The 19,001-nt window shown below is 36.5% G+C and overlaps 1 protein-coding gene across 1 annotated transcript in view; it reads left to right on the top strand.

Annotated features, from left to right (window-relative positions):
- The first annotated feature begins 13,021 nt into the window (after positions 1-13,021).
- DCTD (dCMP deaminase) overlaps positions 13,022-19,001 on the top strand; it is a 91,829-nt gene continuing 85,849 nt past the window's right edge. Inside the window, exons 1-3 of the mRNA XM_053703861.1 lie at positions 13,022-13,099; positions 16,543-16,651; positions 17,990-18,125. Coding sequence (XP_053559836.1) covers positions 13,071-13,099; positions 16,543-16,651; positions 17,990-18,125 — 274 coding nt within the window. The 5' untranslated portion in view covers positions 13,022-13,070. The remainder of the gene's footprint in view (positions 13,100-16,542; positions 16,652-17,989; positions 18,126-19,001) is intronic.

The raw sequence follows: 19,001 nt of genomic DNA, 5'->3' as shown, positions 1-19,001 counted from the left end.
CACAGCCAATCACGCGCGGGCAGGAGCTGTCAATCTCCTCGGTCTGACTAGACCGAGGAGATTGAATTTCACCACATTAGAGGTGGCGAAGAGGTTAGGGAAGCGGCGGTCTGGTGACCGCTGCTTGATAAATGACGGCGAGCAAGTTCTTGTGAGAACTTGCAGCCGTAGGGCTTTAATAAATCTAGCCCTAAGACTGACTTCAAGAACTAATTTTATGGCATTCCTAGCTAGGTTATTATTATAAGTGTGAGCTTTAATAAGACTTTTATAATTCCACCACTTAGCAACTACATATCTATCTATCTATCTATCTATCTATATATAAATATATATATATATATATATATATACACACACAGTATATATAAAGTACTTCCATCAATATGGAGACCAAGAAGGCAAAAATCTCTGCTGTGTCACTGTCGGTAAAGGGGTGACAAAAAAAAAGCACTGCTCTGACTTTATTAAAAGCCAAGGGGAATAAATCACTGTGTGGCTTTTGCTTTAAATATTCACATGGATGCTTAACATAATTACATGCAAGTAGAAAATAATATGAAAAGTGTAACTATCTGTTTCCAACTTTGAGCAAAGATACTGTAAAGGGACAAGATAGAATATACAATTTGAAACAACTTTCCAATTTACTTATATTATCCTATTTTCTTCATTCACTGTCTATCCTTTGTTGAAGGAGCAACAATGCACTACTGGGAGATAGCTGAATCCATAATGTGAACCAATGACAAGAGGCATGTGCAGCCACCAATCAGCAGCTAGCTCACAGTAGTGCATTGCTGCTCCTGAGCCTACCTAGATATACTTTTTAGCAATGGATACCAAGAGAACAAAGCAAAATAGACCACGGTAGTTATATTGAAAAGGTTTTTAAAACCACACATTCTATCAGAATCTAATTTTGGGTTTCACCTCCCTTTAAAGGCTCATTTAAGTTAGTTTATTATACACACATAGGGCTAGATTGCAAATGGAGAGGAAAAATATTAGAGCTATTACCATTATTCAAACTAAATCAATGTGGCTAATTTTTTTGAGCTCTGGGTGCTTTAAAACCTTTTAGTCACTAATAAAACTTTATGTTAGATATGAGTATAATTAGAACTGAAATACTTTGGGCTAGATTACAAGTAGAGCGCTAAATGTTGCTGTGCGCTGGTATTACAAGTTAAAAGCAATGCGAACGCATGCTTGTGTTCGCATTGCTATGAAGGATTACACTCATGAGAGCATCAGAACGTCATCAGAACTTAAGTGCAGCAAAGTGGGTATGTAGCGCAGCGATGGCAGCATTTGTAAATAAATATATATTTGCTGATATACATATGTATTTATGTGTTAATATGAGTATATACACATATTAACACATAAATATATATGTATATAAGAATATAGTGATGCATCAAAAACGGATAAAGCCAGCACTCTTCAAGAGGTTAAAGGTCAATCATTATTATTCACAAAATAAAAATGGTGAAAACACGCTTGACATGTTTCGGCATTGCTGCCTTAATGATAAGAATATACATATACTGTGGCCTCTATGTATCAAGCCATCTACTTACCTGCATTCGCCGGCCCAATACGCTTGCCTAAGCTCGCCTACCATCACCGCCGCGGACCTGAATACGTTCGCCAAAGTTATCGAGAAGCCGCGCACCAAGTACAGAGCGATGAGCAGCAGACTGTTGTTAACTGACAGTCATCGATCTCGCTGCTCATCGGCTTCTTCGCAGCTTTCTTGCTACCCTGTCACTAAGCACCCACACTATACTATACTGTTTTACCCCCTAAACCGCCGCTCCCGGAGCCCCCCGCACCTAAATACAGTTATTACCCCCTAAACCGCCGCTCCTGGACCCCGCCGCAACTAAAATAAATATATTAACCCCTAAACCGCCGCTCCCGGACCCCGCCGCCACCTACATTATACCTATTAACCCCTATTCTGCCCCCCTACACCGCTGCCACTTACTTTATACTTATTAACCCCTAAACCGTGCTCCCAGACCCCGCTGCCACTAAATATATTAACCCCTAAACAGCCGCTCCCGGACCCCGCCACCACCTACATAAAGTTATTAACCCCTATCCTGCGGATCCCGGACCCCACCCCAACTAAATGAAATGTTTAACCCCTAAACCGCCGCTCCAGGACCCCGCCGCCACCTATATTAAAATTATTAACCCCTAAACCTAAATCTAACACTAACACCCCCTAACTTAAATATTATTTAAATACATCTAAATACATATTACAATTATTAACTAAATTATTCCTATTTAAAACTAAATACTTACCTGTAAAGTAAACCCTAAGATAGCTACAATATAACTAATAGTTACATTGTAGCTAGTTTAGGATTTATTTTTATTTTACAGGCAACTTTGTATTTATTTTAACTAGGTACAATAGTTATTAAATAATTATTAACTATTTAATAGCTACCTAGTTAAAATAACTACAAAATTACCTGTAAAATAAAACCTAACCTAAGTTACAATTACACCTAACACTACACTATCATTAAATTAATTTAAAAAATTAACTACAATTACCTAAAATGAAATACAATTAAATAAACTAAACTATAGTACAAAAAAAACAAAACACTAAATTACAGAAAATAAAAAAAAATTACAAGAAATTTAAACTAATTACACCTAATCTAAGCCCCCTAATAAAATAAAAAAAGCCCCCCAAAATAATAAAATGCCCTACCCTATACTAAATTACAAAGTAATCAGCTCTTTTACCAGCCCTTAAAAGGGCTTTTTGCGGGGCATTGCCCCAAAGTAATCAGCTCTTTTACCTGTAAAAAAATAGAAATACAACCCCCCCAACATTAAAACCCACCACCCACACACCCCTACTCTAAAACCCACCCAAAGCCCCCTTAAAAAAAAAACTAACTCTAACCCCCTGAAGATCACCCTACCTTGAGCCGTCTTCACCCAGCCGGGCCGAATTCTTCATCCAAGCAGGGCAGAAGAGGTCCTCCATCCAGCCGAAGTCTTCATCCAAGCGGCGTCTTCTATCTTCAATCATCCGGAGCAGAGCTATCTTCCATCCAGCCGACGCGGAGCCATCTTCTTCCAATGACGTCCTAACACCGAATGCCTGTTCCTTTATTTTAACTAGGTAGCTATTAAATAGTTAATAACTATTTAATAACTATTGTACCTAGTTAAAATAAATACAAAGTTGCCTGTAAAATAAAAATAAATCCTAAAATAGCTACAATATAATTATTAGTTATATTGTAGCTATCTTAGGGTTTATTTTACAGGTAAGTATTTAGTTTTAAATAGGAATAACTTAGTTAATAATTGTAATATGTATTTAGATTTATTTAAATAATATTTAAGTTAGGGGGATGGTAGTGTTAGTGTTAGACTTAGATTTAGGGGTTAATAATTTTAATATTGGTGGCGGCGGGGTCCTGGAGCGACGGTTTAGGGGTTAAACATTTAATTTAGTTGGGGCGGGGTCCGGGAGCGGCGGTTTAGGGGTTAAACATTTAATTTAGTTGCGGCGGGGTCCAGGAGCGGCGGTTTAGGGGTTAAACATTTAATTTAGTTGAGGCAGGGTCCGGGAGTGGCGGTTTAGGGGTTAAACATTTAATTTAGTTGCGGCGGGGTCCGGGATCCACAGGATAGGGGTTAATAACTTTATGGACAAGTAGAGAGCAGGCACTACTAGGTTAGGAAAAAATAAAAGAATACCTTTATTAGCATCATTAAAAAATACAAGTGAATCCTCAAACAGAGGGCAGGCAAAGACAAAAGCAGTCTGATGCGTTTCACGCCCCCTAGTGGCGCTTCCTCATAGACTAACTTTATGTAGGTGGCGGCGGTATAGGGGGCGGCAGATTAGGGGTTAATAGGTATAATGTAGGTGGCGGCGGGGTCAGGAAGTGGCGGTTTAGGGGTTAATAACTTTAATAGAGTGGCGGCGGGGTCCGGGAGCAGCGGTTTAGAGGTTAATAAATATAAAGTAGGTGGCGGCAGTGTGGGGGGGCAGATTAGAGGTGTTTAGACTCGGGGTACATGTTAGGGTGTTAGGTGCAGACATCTCCCATAGAAATCAATGGGATATCGGGCAGCAGCGAACATGAGCTTTTGCTGCTGTCAGACTCCCATTGATTAATATGGGATAAACCAGGTACGCTGGGCCGGAAAAGTGCCGAGCGTACCTGCTAGTTATTTGATAACTAGCAAAAGTAGTCAGATTGTGCCGAACTTGCGTTCGGCACATCTGGAGTGACGTAAGAATCAATCTGTGTCGGACTGAGACCAGCGGATCGTAGCTTAAGTCACTAGATTCTACTTTTGCTAATCTGTAGGGCTTGATAACTATGGCGAATCAGCCTCGCCACAAATACGCTGCAGAATTCCAGCGTATTTGCGGTTGACGGCTTGATAACTAGAGGCCTCTATATTTACTGGGAAAACACAGTTCCCATAGACCGCAATGTAAAGGCACTTTTCAGTGCCACCTTTTTTTTCTAACACCCCACTCCCATCAACTTTAGACCCCAAAAACTGCCTAGTGCAGTTGTTTTTTTATTTAAAAAAAAATGCTTAATTTTTTTAAATAAAAAACTATAATCCCCTCTATTTTGAGGACATTTTGGGCACTTTTAGAAAATTAACCAGAGATTGGATTTCTGGTTAATTTTCTGAGCACTAATTGCTACAGCGAGATCACAGTAGCAATAACTAACCACTTGTAATTTACCTGTTTGCGGGCGCGCAATAATTTAGTGCTCCATTTGTAATTGAGCCCTTTATTTCCATATAATTTTCATGTGTTTTTTTTATGCAAACCATCAAGCAATAATGTTTTACAAAAGCACAAAATGTTTCAAACGATATTTTGTATTGTGTTTGAGCTCAACTCTTAACTTACCACTTGTAATTTGAGTGCTAATAGTGCTCCCGGTACTCTCCATTAAAAGTATTGAGTGTCTGCCGCATTAATATTCTCTGATTAACCTTTTTTACCATCCACTTATAATGCCAGATTGTGTGTTATTATTAGAGCAGGATTGAGTACAAAATAATGCACCCATTAAAATCGTCACTTTGTTCTGGACATCAGAAGTAGTCCGTGAATAACCTACTTGAAAATTCTTGTGACTATTTTTATCTGCTCTCCTTTGTATTGTTTGTAACTAATTATTACATCTAGATTAAATTTAATGTGTGCACTCCTCTAAGCAATAGCCATGTAGTATGCTTCCGAGACCAGACAGAAGAACAGAATTGACTTCTTTAAAGGGACATGCCAATGCAAACAGTCCTGAGATACTATACCCCATAAAAATAAGCAAAGTGTAGATGAAAACATAAATTAGTTTTTTGGGGGAAAAAGAAATTGATGAAAAGGTGTTCCTTATAATGGCTAACTTAGCTTTCAAGACACCAATATTGCTTCATCGGACACAAAAGGCCCAAGCTGCTTGTGTTGTGGATGGCTATCAGATGCCTATATCTTAGCCCCTGTATAACTTTGAAACTGTTTTTCAAATAAGGGGTCACTCACATATCCCTCTAGATTGCAGGTGATAGCTGTAAAAAAAAAACAAGCAGCTTTGGCAAGGGGGGGGGGGGGGTTGGGGGTTCTAATGGATTCACTATTTACCTCCTTGATTATACTAAAAGAAAAGTGACACCTCTTTTGCAAAGATAAAATCTAATCTTACAAATGATTAGTCCCTTTTCCACACTCTGGACACTAGAGAGATTTTCTGTGGAGGGGGAGTGGAACACCTGATAGAACCATAGGCATATAGAACAAAATCAGGATGGTGGGGTATCCTCAAGTACATAGCGGGATATGAGACCCCTTACTTAAAAGCTTTAATGCTGTTCTTTAACCCCTTCGCTACCGGGAATTTCAGAGAAAAACTGGCCCAAAGTACAGGAGAATTTTTAGCAATTTTGCTTTCACTCCATTTAAATAGAACCTTTGTTTTTTATTTACCTATGAAAACAATATATATTTTTAAAGTAGTTAACCCAAGGTATTGATCTAGGTCCATTTTGGTATATTTGATGCCACTATTTGGCTGCCTAATATGTTTATAATAAAAAAGCAATCATTAACTTTTTGGCAAACTTTGGGTTTCTCACTGGAGGACAGTCTGCTAGTATGCAGTTTAGGGTTTTACATATTTTTTTTATATTTCTGTAGTGTAAATTCCTCTTCACCATCCCACCTCCCTGATCCCCCCCAACAGCTCTCTAACCCTTCCCCTTACCACTGCTAGCTGCCATGTTTGTTACTGGCGTAGGGTCCCTCCCTTCCTAATCGTGTTTCCGTAATGTAGTGAACCCCGCCACTCCCCCCTCCTCCGCTGTGCCTCCCACCTGCCAGTGCCTCCCTCCTACCACTCCCACTCGGCAGCAACAGAGGATCGTTAGAAAAAGTGACAAAGACAGTGTCACTCTGTGTAACGATCATCAATCTGCCTTCATATAGCATGACCTGCGCTCCCTTACTATATAAAGGCAAATAGGCAAATGTCTTCTGCCCCCAGCTGCAGTTTTGAACGTAGGTACTCCATCAACATAGTACACTGGGCAAAGTACTGTGTGACGTAGTACCTTCATCCATGTGGTGCAAGGTGTTAAAATAAATGGTCCTTTGTTTGTCCAGCTGTCAGGTGACTCATAACAATCACAAACACCTCACAGCATTTACCCTATTTTGGGAGTCCCAATTCTCTAAATCTCTCTGGACTGGCAAGATTATCTTAGAAGTTCTGTCAGTACTGTGAGGTCCCTCAAAAACTTTAGTAAGGCACATTTCAGCTTGAGAACTTTTTATATTTCTATGCAGAATTTTGGATGAGAAATAAAGACACCTACATTACAATCAGGGTGGATAAAAATCAATGATTTAAAAAAATAAAAAAAAAATATTTTTTAAATGCTTTTTGAGGAAAAATATTTCTAAAGATATTTTCTATTTAAGATAAATTATAATTAAAGCATATGTGTTGAGAGTTCTACAATTCCTGCTGATGCATAATTATTTTCAGTTTGACCAGCAATTTTCCTGCAGAGATGAGGGACAGCCATGGGGGCTAAATTTGCCCCCACTTACGCCAACCTGTTTATGGGTTGGTGAGAGCTGTCCCATGTCTATACAGATAATAATCCTTTCTTCAAAGCTCTAATATGATACAAAAGAGATAGACAGTGTATTATTTGTCTGACTGGGAAATGAGGAATAGAGTAAGAGATTTGTTTGCTATCTCAGTGATCAGAGGCCTGCCTCTTGGGCAGGGGAGCCGGTGCAGGGCCCTACGCATTGGGGGGCCATGCACTTTCAGGGGTGAGGGTACGAAAAGTTGCAATGTATATCCTGTATTAGTTTATGAAGAAGTGTTTATGGTATCAGGAGATGTAATATATAATATATTGTTTAATAGGTAAAACTGAATGTTGGGATATAGGTGGGCCATACAGGGGCAGGCATACAAGCTCTGGGTTGTGGGGCCCGCAAATGCTAAGGGTGCCCCTGGCAATGATAATTAAGTGGGTTTGCAGTTTACGCCACACTATCGCAAGACACATATTCCATACCTGGATCTAATAATAATAATTTGATAGGGGACCATCAGGCAGGACCATCACTAGTCTATGGGCTCCATTTATTAAGCAGTGGATGCTGCTTCGGAGCCCCATCGTTTCAGGTCCACCTGAAAAGGATGTTAAGAAGCAGGGGTCATACTGAAATCATCCCGATCTGATCGGGATGATTGATGGCCCCTGCTGGCCACCAGTGAGCAGGGGGCGGCATTGCACAAGTATTTCACCAGAAATGTTTGTGCGACGTTAAATGCTGACAGCGTAAGCAGCCAGAATTTAGCGAGGTCGAGCGGACATGATTCGCTACAGCGAATCATGTCCGCTCAACTGTTGTTAACTCTACCCCTATAAATCTACCCATATATATCAAACCAATTACTGCAAATGGCAGAAGTTGCCACCCTAGACATATGAACTGTAGGGTGGCAAAAGGAAAGTTCTTTTGCGAATTAAGATGATACTTTTCTGGGTGAAAACAAGGCATTGTTGCTTAGATTAAGAGCATGAGGCCATTCAGACAAACCAATACAGAGAGCATTTGATTAGGTAAAAAATATGAGTAGGGAAGTACTACTCAATACCACAAAGTCCCCTAGGTCTAAGAATAAAAATGAGTTGTTAACTTTTATAACGGCCTATAGTAACCAATTTCATGCTGTTTTTAACGTAATAAGCAAAAAACCTCCCAATCTTAAGGGCAGATGAACACCTTAAAGGGACACTGAACCTAAATTTTTTCTTTTGTGATTTAGATAGAGCATGCAATTTTAAGCAACTTTCTAATTTACTCTATTATCAATTTTTCTTTGTTCTCTTGCTATCTGTAATTGAAAAAGAAGGCATCTAAGATTTTTCTTTTTTGTTCAGTACTCTGGACAGCACTTGTTTATTGATGGATGATTTTATTCACCAATCAGCAAGAACAACCCAGGTTGTTCACCAAAAATGGGCCAGCATCTAAACTTACATTCTTGCATTTCAAATAAAGATACCAAGAGAATGAAGAAAATGTGATAATAGGAGTAAATTAGAAAGTTGCTAAAAATGTCATGCTCTATCTGAATCACAAAAGAAAAAAAAATTGGGTTCAGTGTCCCTTTAGGGAAGTTGTAAAAGAGGGATGTAAATTTATGTCACGTTGTAATGTTATATTAGGGAACATGCTCCCACCATTAAACAGGCCAAAATGTAAGACTAGTTGGTTATACTGTAAAGGTCATTATTAATGTGTTGCGAGGAGTTGCATAGCCTGTGACTTTGTAGAAGTGAGTAAAATATTTCAATCAAGCAGTACATAGATAATCATTCAATTACACTACTGCACAATCAGACTGTGCTATTTATTTGGTTACTTGAACAACATGTAACATCCAGTAAGTAGGGTGCACTACTAGGGAGATCCGTAACAGGATTAGGGGACATCTCAAGGATATAGAGAGGGGGGATGCATGTTCAGGAGTGGCTAAGCACTTTATTTATGAACATTAACAGCGAATGAATACCTTTACGTGGATGGTTATTGATTTGGTTAAAATCAAACCACGAGGGCGAGACAGGGTTCAAGACCTCCTTAAAAGGGAGTTATTTTTTAAATTTACCCTGCAAACACGAAGAACTCGAGGTACGAATATTGAGGGAGATGTTAACTTTTGACAATGAGTGAGAACAGCAATGTTACTACCAGGTTTGAATATATATCCCCTTGTACTCATTCCTTTGGTTACAAATGACTATTCACAAAGATGTTGCTATAACCAGTATTTGAATTGTAAACTGTTATTTTGAAATCTTCCAACTTTGTTACGTGTGTAAATGACACTTAGAATATCATAACGTTTGGAAATAAAATGTATTGATTGTATTTACAAACATATTGCAAACATCAAGATATAGTGATCACTGTGTTTATAGTGCAGCCGTTACTTTTCTCTAAAGCGATAAGTAGTTGAGATTATATGAAGATAGCTTTGCAACTATTGTCAGGAATACGAAATTTTAAGAAACTATATTATGGCTGTCCAAGTTTGAATCAGTGGTACTGTATTTTTTTCACAAATAACATCTGCAATTCCATTACTTTAATACTTTATTTCATCAAGTTGATATATTAGTTCCTATTATTTATCCATGCATTTTCCTTAAATCATCATTGTGTATGCATACATTTGATGGTGCAATGCTTAAAATTATAATCGCATATATTTGTGTAGGAACTGATATGTCCATAGAGGTTAACACTATACCTCTAAGGATCCTGTACAAGCTTTTAAACTTAAAGTAGGCATGCCTAGATGACCAATGAAAGATGTAGTAAGCATATAAATGTATGCAGGTGGTGGAGCATGATGTCTATGATTAAGGCTGTCAGGGCCAAAACATGTAAGACGTGCCTGGCATGTCTATATTTTATATTTTAACCCCTTGACCCAATAGAATATATATATATATGTCATACGGTACAAAGCTCATCATAGCGCATAATGTATATATACATTGCGAGAGTTAGTCTTCCTGAACTGCAGGCATCTGTCTGCATATTGAAACAGAGCACGATTGGTGCTCCAGTTGCATATGAAGGCAGATGCCAGATCGTTACAGATGGTGACACTGTGCGCTTCACCATCTGTAACGATCATCTGTTGGTGGGAGGGAAAGCAGGAAGCAGGTGGGTGGCCCAGTGGCGGAGTGGGGAGTGAGGCTGGAAGAAGAAGGATTGGCCCTACACTGCAGAAAAAAAAATTAAGGGAGAGGGATGAGGAGCTACACTACAGAAAAAAGGTAGGATTGGTATGTGGAAGGCCCAAACTAAGGATCAAATAAAAAATATATATGTATTAATTACGTAAAGACAGCTGCCAGTAGCAAAGATGGTCCACATTAGTGGGAGGGGAGAGGTTAGAGAGCTATGTGGGGGAATCAAGGAGATGGGAGGGTTGAGGAGGATCACTACACTGCAGAAATGTGTATATGTGTATAAATATATATATATATATATATATATATATATATATATATATATATATATATATATATATATATATATATATATATATATATAAACAAAACAACAAAAAACTAAACTGCATACTGTCTGCCAGTACCTAAGATGGTGGTGGGGATGAGTGTGTGTGTGGAGGGAGAGCTGTTTGGGAGGAATCGGGGGTGGGAGGGTAATCTCTACACTACAGTTAAATTTAACCTTATAAGCTACACAATTAACCCCTTCCCTACTGGGAATAATAGAAGCGTGATCCACAGCTTCAATTAGGGGCTTTCTAATTACCAAAAAACCAAGCCATGTATCTCTGCTATTTCTGAACAAAGGGGATCACAGAGAAGCTTTTACAATAATTTGTATTGTGATTTCACAAGAGGTATGCAAATAATTTCAATTAGAAACCCAAAGTTTGTAAAAAAGTTAAAGTTATTTTGTATGATCGCATTTGGCGGTAAAATGGTTGCATGAAATATACCAAATTGGGTCTATATGAATACCTTGTGTTGTCTACTTAAAGAAAAATATCGTTTTGACAGGTAAATAATATTTGTATTTTTTTTAAAAAAGGCTCTATTTCTGCTTAAATGGAGTGATAGCCAAAATAATAAAAAATCTACAGTATTTTTGGGCAAACTCTTATCTGAAAATCCTGGTAGTGAAGGGGTTAAAGTATGTGCCATGTTTTAATATTTTTCAATAAATCTATATTTTTAGCAGCTAATAGTTTTTATTCATATGATTTAAATCAATTTAAATCGGTCTTACTGACTAAAGATTTAAATTGTGATTTAAATCAAATCCACCCTGATTACAATATAACAGTAAAAAAAAATTGCAAGACTTCGTCAATGTTATTGAATTTTTGATAATCAGGCCATTGGTGACTCTGGAGTGGCCCATATGATCCCCTCAATATAAAAATATATGAAAGAGGGAGGTTCCACCGTCAAACAAAAGGGGTTTCATGTCATTACAACTGTCTACTGATTGCAGTAGTAATCACAACTACCTGACAACAACTGCTATCCTCATTTGGCTCATAGATAAAATTTGGTAGGAGCATGTATAGAATGTCCTCTCCTTTGGGGAAAAAGAATCTTGTATTTTTTTTAAATGTCTCATAATTTTATGTCTGGATATGTCATACTTTTGTGGCTGGATATTTAATTCTTACTTTACATAAATGTAAAGCTAGTGCAAAGTAACACAATTTTACATTTCTTATTAACTTTTAGGCATTCATTTTTATCAAATAACATGAATATAAAATTATGTATGCAAAGGAATAGTTTTCAGGTCTCCTTTTTCCAAGAAAGTTAGCAACCACAAAATGTATGTTTGGAATATACAATGCGGTTTTTATTATGTACAATATGTACAATATGAAAAATGAAACAAAATGTTTCTTTTTTTTTTTAATTATGACGGCATTTTACCATTTATGGATATCTATACAAACAAAAATTACTTTTTAAAAGATGTTAACAAAACACATGGTATGATTTATGTGTGTACCTCCAAAAAAAGAGCAGGGGTATGATTTTGTAGTGGTTTAGCAGCAAATTAAATGAAACACTACAGGTTTTAAATTAGTTAAAGGGATATTCCAGTCAAAATTTATATGCACATAGATGCATTACATCTTTGAATAGAAACATGTTTGCAATATACATGCATTAGCAAAAATGTTTCTAGTAAAAGCTATAACTGTTTAAATGTTAACATTTTACTCTGCACGTGCATGTGAGGCATAACTAGATATTCTCTGTGCACCAATATTTTAAATACTACAGCTGCTCATGGAGCCAGTTGGGCTTGTATCATGTCAGCAATTAACAAATTGACTCATTACCAGATGGTACAAGCACCTTAGGTTCTCTGAGCAAGTGCTGTGCTTAAAATGCTGGTGCACAGTGCATACTTAAATACACTTTTGAAACAGCTATAGCTTTAACTAGAAGCATTTTTGCTAATAGTGTATGCAGGTAATGTATAGCAAAAATGCTTCTATTCAAAAGGATCCATGTGGATTGCACTTTTGGCTGGAATGTCTCTTTAAGGCACTAAATATATTTACATGACAGTAAACACACCAGGCACCACAATTCAGTGTAAAGGCTTTGTATTATTATTTTAACCTACAATTGTTATTTATGAGTAGCTCTACAACACATTGCAATTCTAGCGACCACAGGCAGCCAGACAGACCAGTGAGTTTATATAAACAGCGCGAGATATTTACAGCACATTTCAAGGGGGCGCGTCACAGATAAAGTAAAAGGGGCAGGACTAGTTGTGTTTAAACCCAATGACTGATTGCGAATACCCAAGAGGAAGCAGGCGGAGTTCCCGCAACAGCCAATACAAGTTTTGCTTTCGGTTGCAATCGCGGGAAATTTGTTCCTAAGTGACAGCAGCGCATCCTTTGTTGTTGAAGAGCTCTAGCACAATGAGTGACAATGCACTTATCGCTACTGGGTAATTATGTTTTATAAGATAGGAGATCGGCCTTTGCACCCCTAACTGAGCTTTGTTAACAGCTTGCGGCACAGTTTATTCTGAGCCTTTCTGCTATAACTCCACATGATGTTGCTGTTTGTTAAGGACCCAGCTAAGATCCATTAACTTTGCTTGGCAAAATGAGACAAGCTTTTTGTCTGATGGGAAAGATCACGTTTATAACTACTAGTATAAAAAGATCACGTTTATAACTACTAGTATAAAAAGATCACGTTTATAACTACTAGTATGAAAAGATCACGTTTATAACTACTAGTATGAAAAGATCACGTTTATAACTACTAGTATGAAAAGATCACGTTTATAACTACTAGTATGAAAAGATCACGTTTATAACTACTAGTATGAAAAGATCACGTTTATAACTACTAGTATGAAAAGATCACGTTTATAACTACTTGTATAAAAAGATCACGTTTATAACTACTAGTATGAAAAGATCACGTTTATAACTATTAGTATGAAAAGATCACGTTTATAACTACTAGTATGAAAAGATCACGTTTATAACTACTAGTATGAAAAGATCACGTTTATAACTACTAGTATAAAAAGATCACGTTTATAACTACTAGTATGAAAAGATCACGTTTATAACTATTAGTATGAAAAGATCACGTTTATAACTACTAGTATGAAAAGATCACGTTTATAACTACTAGTATGAAAATATCACGTTTATAACTACTAGTATAAAAAGATCACGTTTATAACTACTTGTATAAAAAGATCACGTTTATAACTACTAGTATGAAAAGATCACGTTTATAACTATTAGTATGAAAAGATCACGTTTATAACTACTAGTATGAAAAGATCACGTTTATAACTACTTGTATAAAAAGATCACGTTTATAACTACTAGTATAAAAAGATCACGTTTATAACTACTTGTATAAAAAGATCACGTTTATAACTACTTGTATAAAAAGATCACGTTTATAACTACTAGTATGAAAAGATCACGTTTATAACTATTAGTATGAAAAGATCACGTTTATAACTACTAGTATGAAAAGATCACGTTTATAACTACTAGTATAAAAAGATCACGTTTATAACTACTTGTATAAAAAGATCACGTTTATAACTACTTGTATAAAAAGATCACGTTTATAACTACTTGTATAAAAAGATCACGTTTATAACTACTTGTATAAAAAGATCACGTTTATAACTACTAGTATGAAAAGATCACGTTTATAACTATTAGTATGAAAAGATCACGTTTATAACTACTAGTATAAAAAGATCACGTTTATAACTACTAGTATAAAAAGATCACGTTTATAACTACTTGTATAAAAAGATCACGTTTATAACTACTTGTATAAAAAGATCACGTTTATAACTACTAGTATGAAAAGATCACGTTTATAACTATTAGTATGAAAAGATCACGTTTATAACTACTAGTATGAAAAGATCACGTTTATAACTACTAGTATAAAAAGATCACGTTTATAACTACTAGTATAAAAAGATCACGTTTATAACTACTAGTATAAAAAGATCACGTTTATAACTACTAGTATAAAAAGATCACGTTTATAACTACTAGTATAAAAAGATCACGTTTATAACTACTAGTATGAAGTGGAAAGGAGGTTGAGTCACGAGTCAAATTTTCGGGGCTTAAAATACCGTAATCAAAAGTTTTAAATCCATTTCCTGTGTTAATCAAGTCACAAGATCATACACTAAAGTCTGTTGTACAAATCACATTTGATCCGTAAAATAACCCGATGAAAAATCAGTTTGTGTTATAAAAAATGCTAATGAAATAGTGAACCGTACAAAAACTATTTCATAAACTCAAGTTTTAACAAAACTGCTATTCTTCTAAAATGAAAATTCAAACAAATCCATATTTATCAAATGTGACAAAAATGGTATCTGATGAATGAAAATTCAGTTTTTTTTTAAAAAAAGATATTTGCAAATTCTATTTGGATTTCAAATGCTTCTGAAATATTCTTAAACATATTGTTAAAGGGATATGAAACCCAAACTTTTTCGTTTGTGATTCAGAGAGCAAACCATTTAAAAAAAAAAAAAAAAAAAAGTTACCAATTTACTTTAATTATCAAATTGGTGTTGTGTTTTGTTCATGATATTCTTTGTTAAAGAAATACCTAGGTAGGCATCTGAAGTACTGCATGGCAGGAAATAGTGCTGCCCTCTAGTGCTCCTGCAAATGATAACATTCTTGCAAAACTGCTGCCATATAATGCTATAGAAATGGGCCGACTCCGAAGCTTATGCCCCTGCTTTTCAACAAAAGATAGCAAAGAAAAAATAGACATTAGAAAGTGGTTTAAAATCATAGTCTCCTAGTTTCTCAACCAGTGGTTTGTGTAACCCTGGTGGTACTTGGGACATTGGCAAGGGGTACTCCAGGGATTGGTCTTCATTTTTTTTTTCCTGATGTAGCTATTGTAAACATGACATATCAAAGAAAGCTGCGTTTCTCAATTCTACCCTCAAGCTCTTCTAACAGGGCAGAGTGTGAGTATTTCCCTGCCTAGGTGGGACCACTGATTCACCTCATATTGGTAAAACTTTAGATTGGCTTAGATCTGGCTTGTCAGTGACATATGAGGGCTGGAGTTAAGCTTTACTGATATGAACAGAGGAAGTGTATTACTGTGACCAAGGGCTAGATTTAATATAGCTGAGGCGGACAGGGGCGCGTATACGCGCCCCTGTATGCCTCAGCTCGCCTGTGGCGGGGCAAAATAACCCGCAGGTATTTGGCATTGCACACGAGCGCAATTTTGCGCTCGCGTGCAATCCTGCCCGCGCACAGCCAATCACGCGCGGGCAGGAGCTGTCAATCTCCTCGGTCGGACTTGACCGAGGAGATTAAATTTCACCAGTTTAGAGGTGGCGAACAGCTTAGGGAAGCAGCGGTCTTGTGACCGCTGCTTTATAAATCACGGCGAGCAAGTTCTAGTGAGAACTTGCTGCCGTAGGGGCTTCATAAATCTAGCCCCAAGTGTCACAGAGACAAGTGGCAGTTAGGTAAAGTGCATCATACTGCCGCAGTAAAACAAGATAGATAAACTGTGCATGAAATGGTTATTAAATATAGAAAAATGGTACTATAAATATTACTTTCCTCATCATGCAGAAAATAGTTAAGTTTAAAATGGTCTGGCTCTTAAGCTTTTTCATTCCTGCTTTTCAAATAAAGATAGCAAGAAAACAAGGAAATTGATAATAGTAGAAAATTAGAAAGTTGCTTAAAATTGCATGCTCTGAATCATGAAAGGGAAAAAAAATTGGGTTTAGTATCCCTTTAACTGTTCAATCATGACATCTGTGATTTAGACGAGTAATGAAACCTACATATATACCCCATGTTTATGACTTATTCTAATTTGCTGTTTAATCCATAGGGTTGCTGATACATGTTGTAAAAAACGTGAAGACTATTTAGAATGGTGTGAATATTTCATGGCTGTGGCATTTTTAGCAGCCCAGAGAAGTAAAGATCCAAGTTCCCAGGTAAGTAAAGTTAAAATGCTATAATGTATGTGAGTTAGAGCTTTTTGTAAGCAAGTTGTTCATGCAGTACATATTGGCATATTGTCTTGCTCTGCTTCAGTAACAGTCAAACATTTAAACTGTGAAAGAAATAACATTTAATCTAAGGTTGAATAACTGACTAATCTGTTTTGAATGCAAAACTACAAGTACCGTATTATGCTTTGTACTCTGGTGTATGAAGTGAATACTGTGTTGTGGAACGTTTCTATCTATTTAACATCTGTGTTTTTGAAGTGGAAGTAAAAATTATGTACTGTATCTGTTTTAATTTATTTATGTTATTTCCTGATATGGGATAGATGCTTGTTTTAACTTGTTTATTTACCACATCATTTCAGGGATCTTAGTCAAGTTGAAGGGAGCTGCAATTCTGAAAATATCTGAATAAGGTTTAGATATTAAAGGGATAGTACACCCAAATATTTTTTCATGATTCAGATAAAGCCTTCAATTTTAAGCAACTTTCTAATTTACTCCTATTAATGTTTCTTCATTCTCTTGCTATCTTTATTTGAAAAAGCAGAAATAAAAGCTTTGGAGCCGGCCCATTTTAGGTTGAGAACCTGGGTTGCACTTGCTGATTGGATGGCTAAATGTAGCCACCAATCGGCGGCAAGCCTTATCCAGGGTACTCAACCAAAAATAGGCAGGCTCCAAAGCTTTCATTCCTGCTTTTTCAAATAAAGATACCAAGAGAACAAAAAATAGGATTAAATTAGAAAGTTGCTTAAAATTGCATGCTCTCTGAATCATGAGAAAAAATATTTGAGTTTACTATCCCTTAAAGTTCTGTGAGTAACCACTTCTTACATGGATTTTTATACAGTTATATTATATAATGGCTGTGGCCAAGGGATGTTTTGTATTTGTTTTTTTTGTGTGGCTTGTAATTCTTTCACTTTAAGTTGACTTTATACTTTGCTATTGCATCTGATTTATAAGATATCATCTTAAACCAACAGTTTCCTGCTATACTCTTTGATGACTGCTAACAATCCAGAATCAAAGTATCGCTTCTTTAGTAATAAACTGCAGAGCAATGCTTGACATCCAGGGAATTGCAGTTCTGTAAATATTCTTTATCACTCCTAATTTATTCTTCTATACAACTTCCCTCCCTGGTTCCTACAATATATGCATATTTCTTTACTCCATTGTGTCTAGCTGCTGTATTTAAGGTATATGGGATGCCACCACAACAGTATGTTTTGGCTAAAATGACTGAATCTGAACATCCTTGTTGGCTATTGATGTTTCTGAAATAGCTATCATTTACGAGAGATACTTTTGCTCTAGGTTGGTGCGTGCATAGTGAATTCTGAGAACAAGATTGTTGGAATTGGATATAACGGAATGCCTAATGGTTGCCATGATGATGTCCTCCCTTGGGCCCGGATTGCAGAGGATAAGCTAGACACTAAATATCCATATGGTATGTGAGTACAGTATATGGTATGTGAGTACAGTGAGTGTGCAATACCAGAACATGGGTGGACAAGTCTCTAGCTGGGAGTCTTGTCATCTGAATATTGTTTAATAGGGGTCAATAATCCTAATTAAAGAAACTTTAAATAGCCACTTACAAAATGTGTTTTTTTTTTTTTTTTAATATTTATCTGAGTTTATCTAAAATTCTTTACAGCTTTACTCTTTCTCAAAAATAGCTTTGTATGCCGCAATGTGCTCAGTGCAGTTAAGATTTTCAGTTTGACAAATATAGCCAATTTGCAGCTATAGAAATGAGGTTACATAAATATTTTAAAAAAACTATGTTTAAGTGTACATAGAGTAAGTGCTCTGGCAGTTTAAAAGTTTTAAGGTCTTAGAGCAAAATCTATGACTTGAAGACTGACACCCATTTATTATTCTGTGGGTGGACAAGGTTCTCAGCCAAGCAACCTTACTGACTGCATTTGGAGCCAGTGAAGTAGCATCCACCACCCGCATTCAAGATAAAAGGGACATAACATTTTTAAAATGGTTTGCTTTTACCTGAACCATGATTTTTTTTTTTTTTAATTTATTTTTACAAATTGTACATCAAGCAAAATTCAACATCCAAAAGGCAATGCAGTGTTACAAACAGATATGTTGTGGGTTGGATTTGTCTTTTCTTTTAAGGCGTTCCTAGTCTGAGAAATAGTTCAAACATCTGGTAAAGTCTGTAGGTGAGAGGCATATTAGGCTCTTGCTGCATAGTGCTTGAGTATGTGAGTTGATCATAACAAAAATAACAATCCAACAAGTAAAAACAAATATAATAACAAAAATATAACTTAAGAAAGTTTCCTGCCGTTCCCTCATCAAC

The sequence above is a fragment of the Bombina bombina genome, chromosome 2 (genome assembly GCF_027579735.1).
Source record: "Bombina bombina isolate aBomBom1 chromosome 2, aBomBom1.pri, whole genome shotgun sequence".
NCBI classification, from domain to species: Eukaryota; Metazoa; Chordata; class Amphibia; order Anura; family Bombinatoridae; genus Bombina; species Bombina bombina.
Note: the sequence above shows the minus strand (reverse complement) of the source record. Positions and strands in the feature narration are given on the sequence as shown.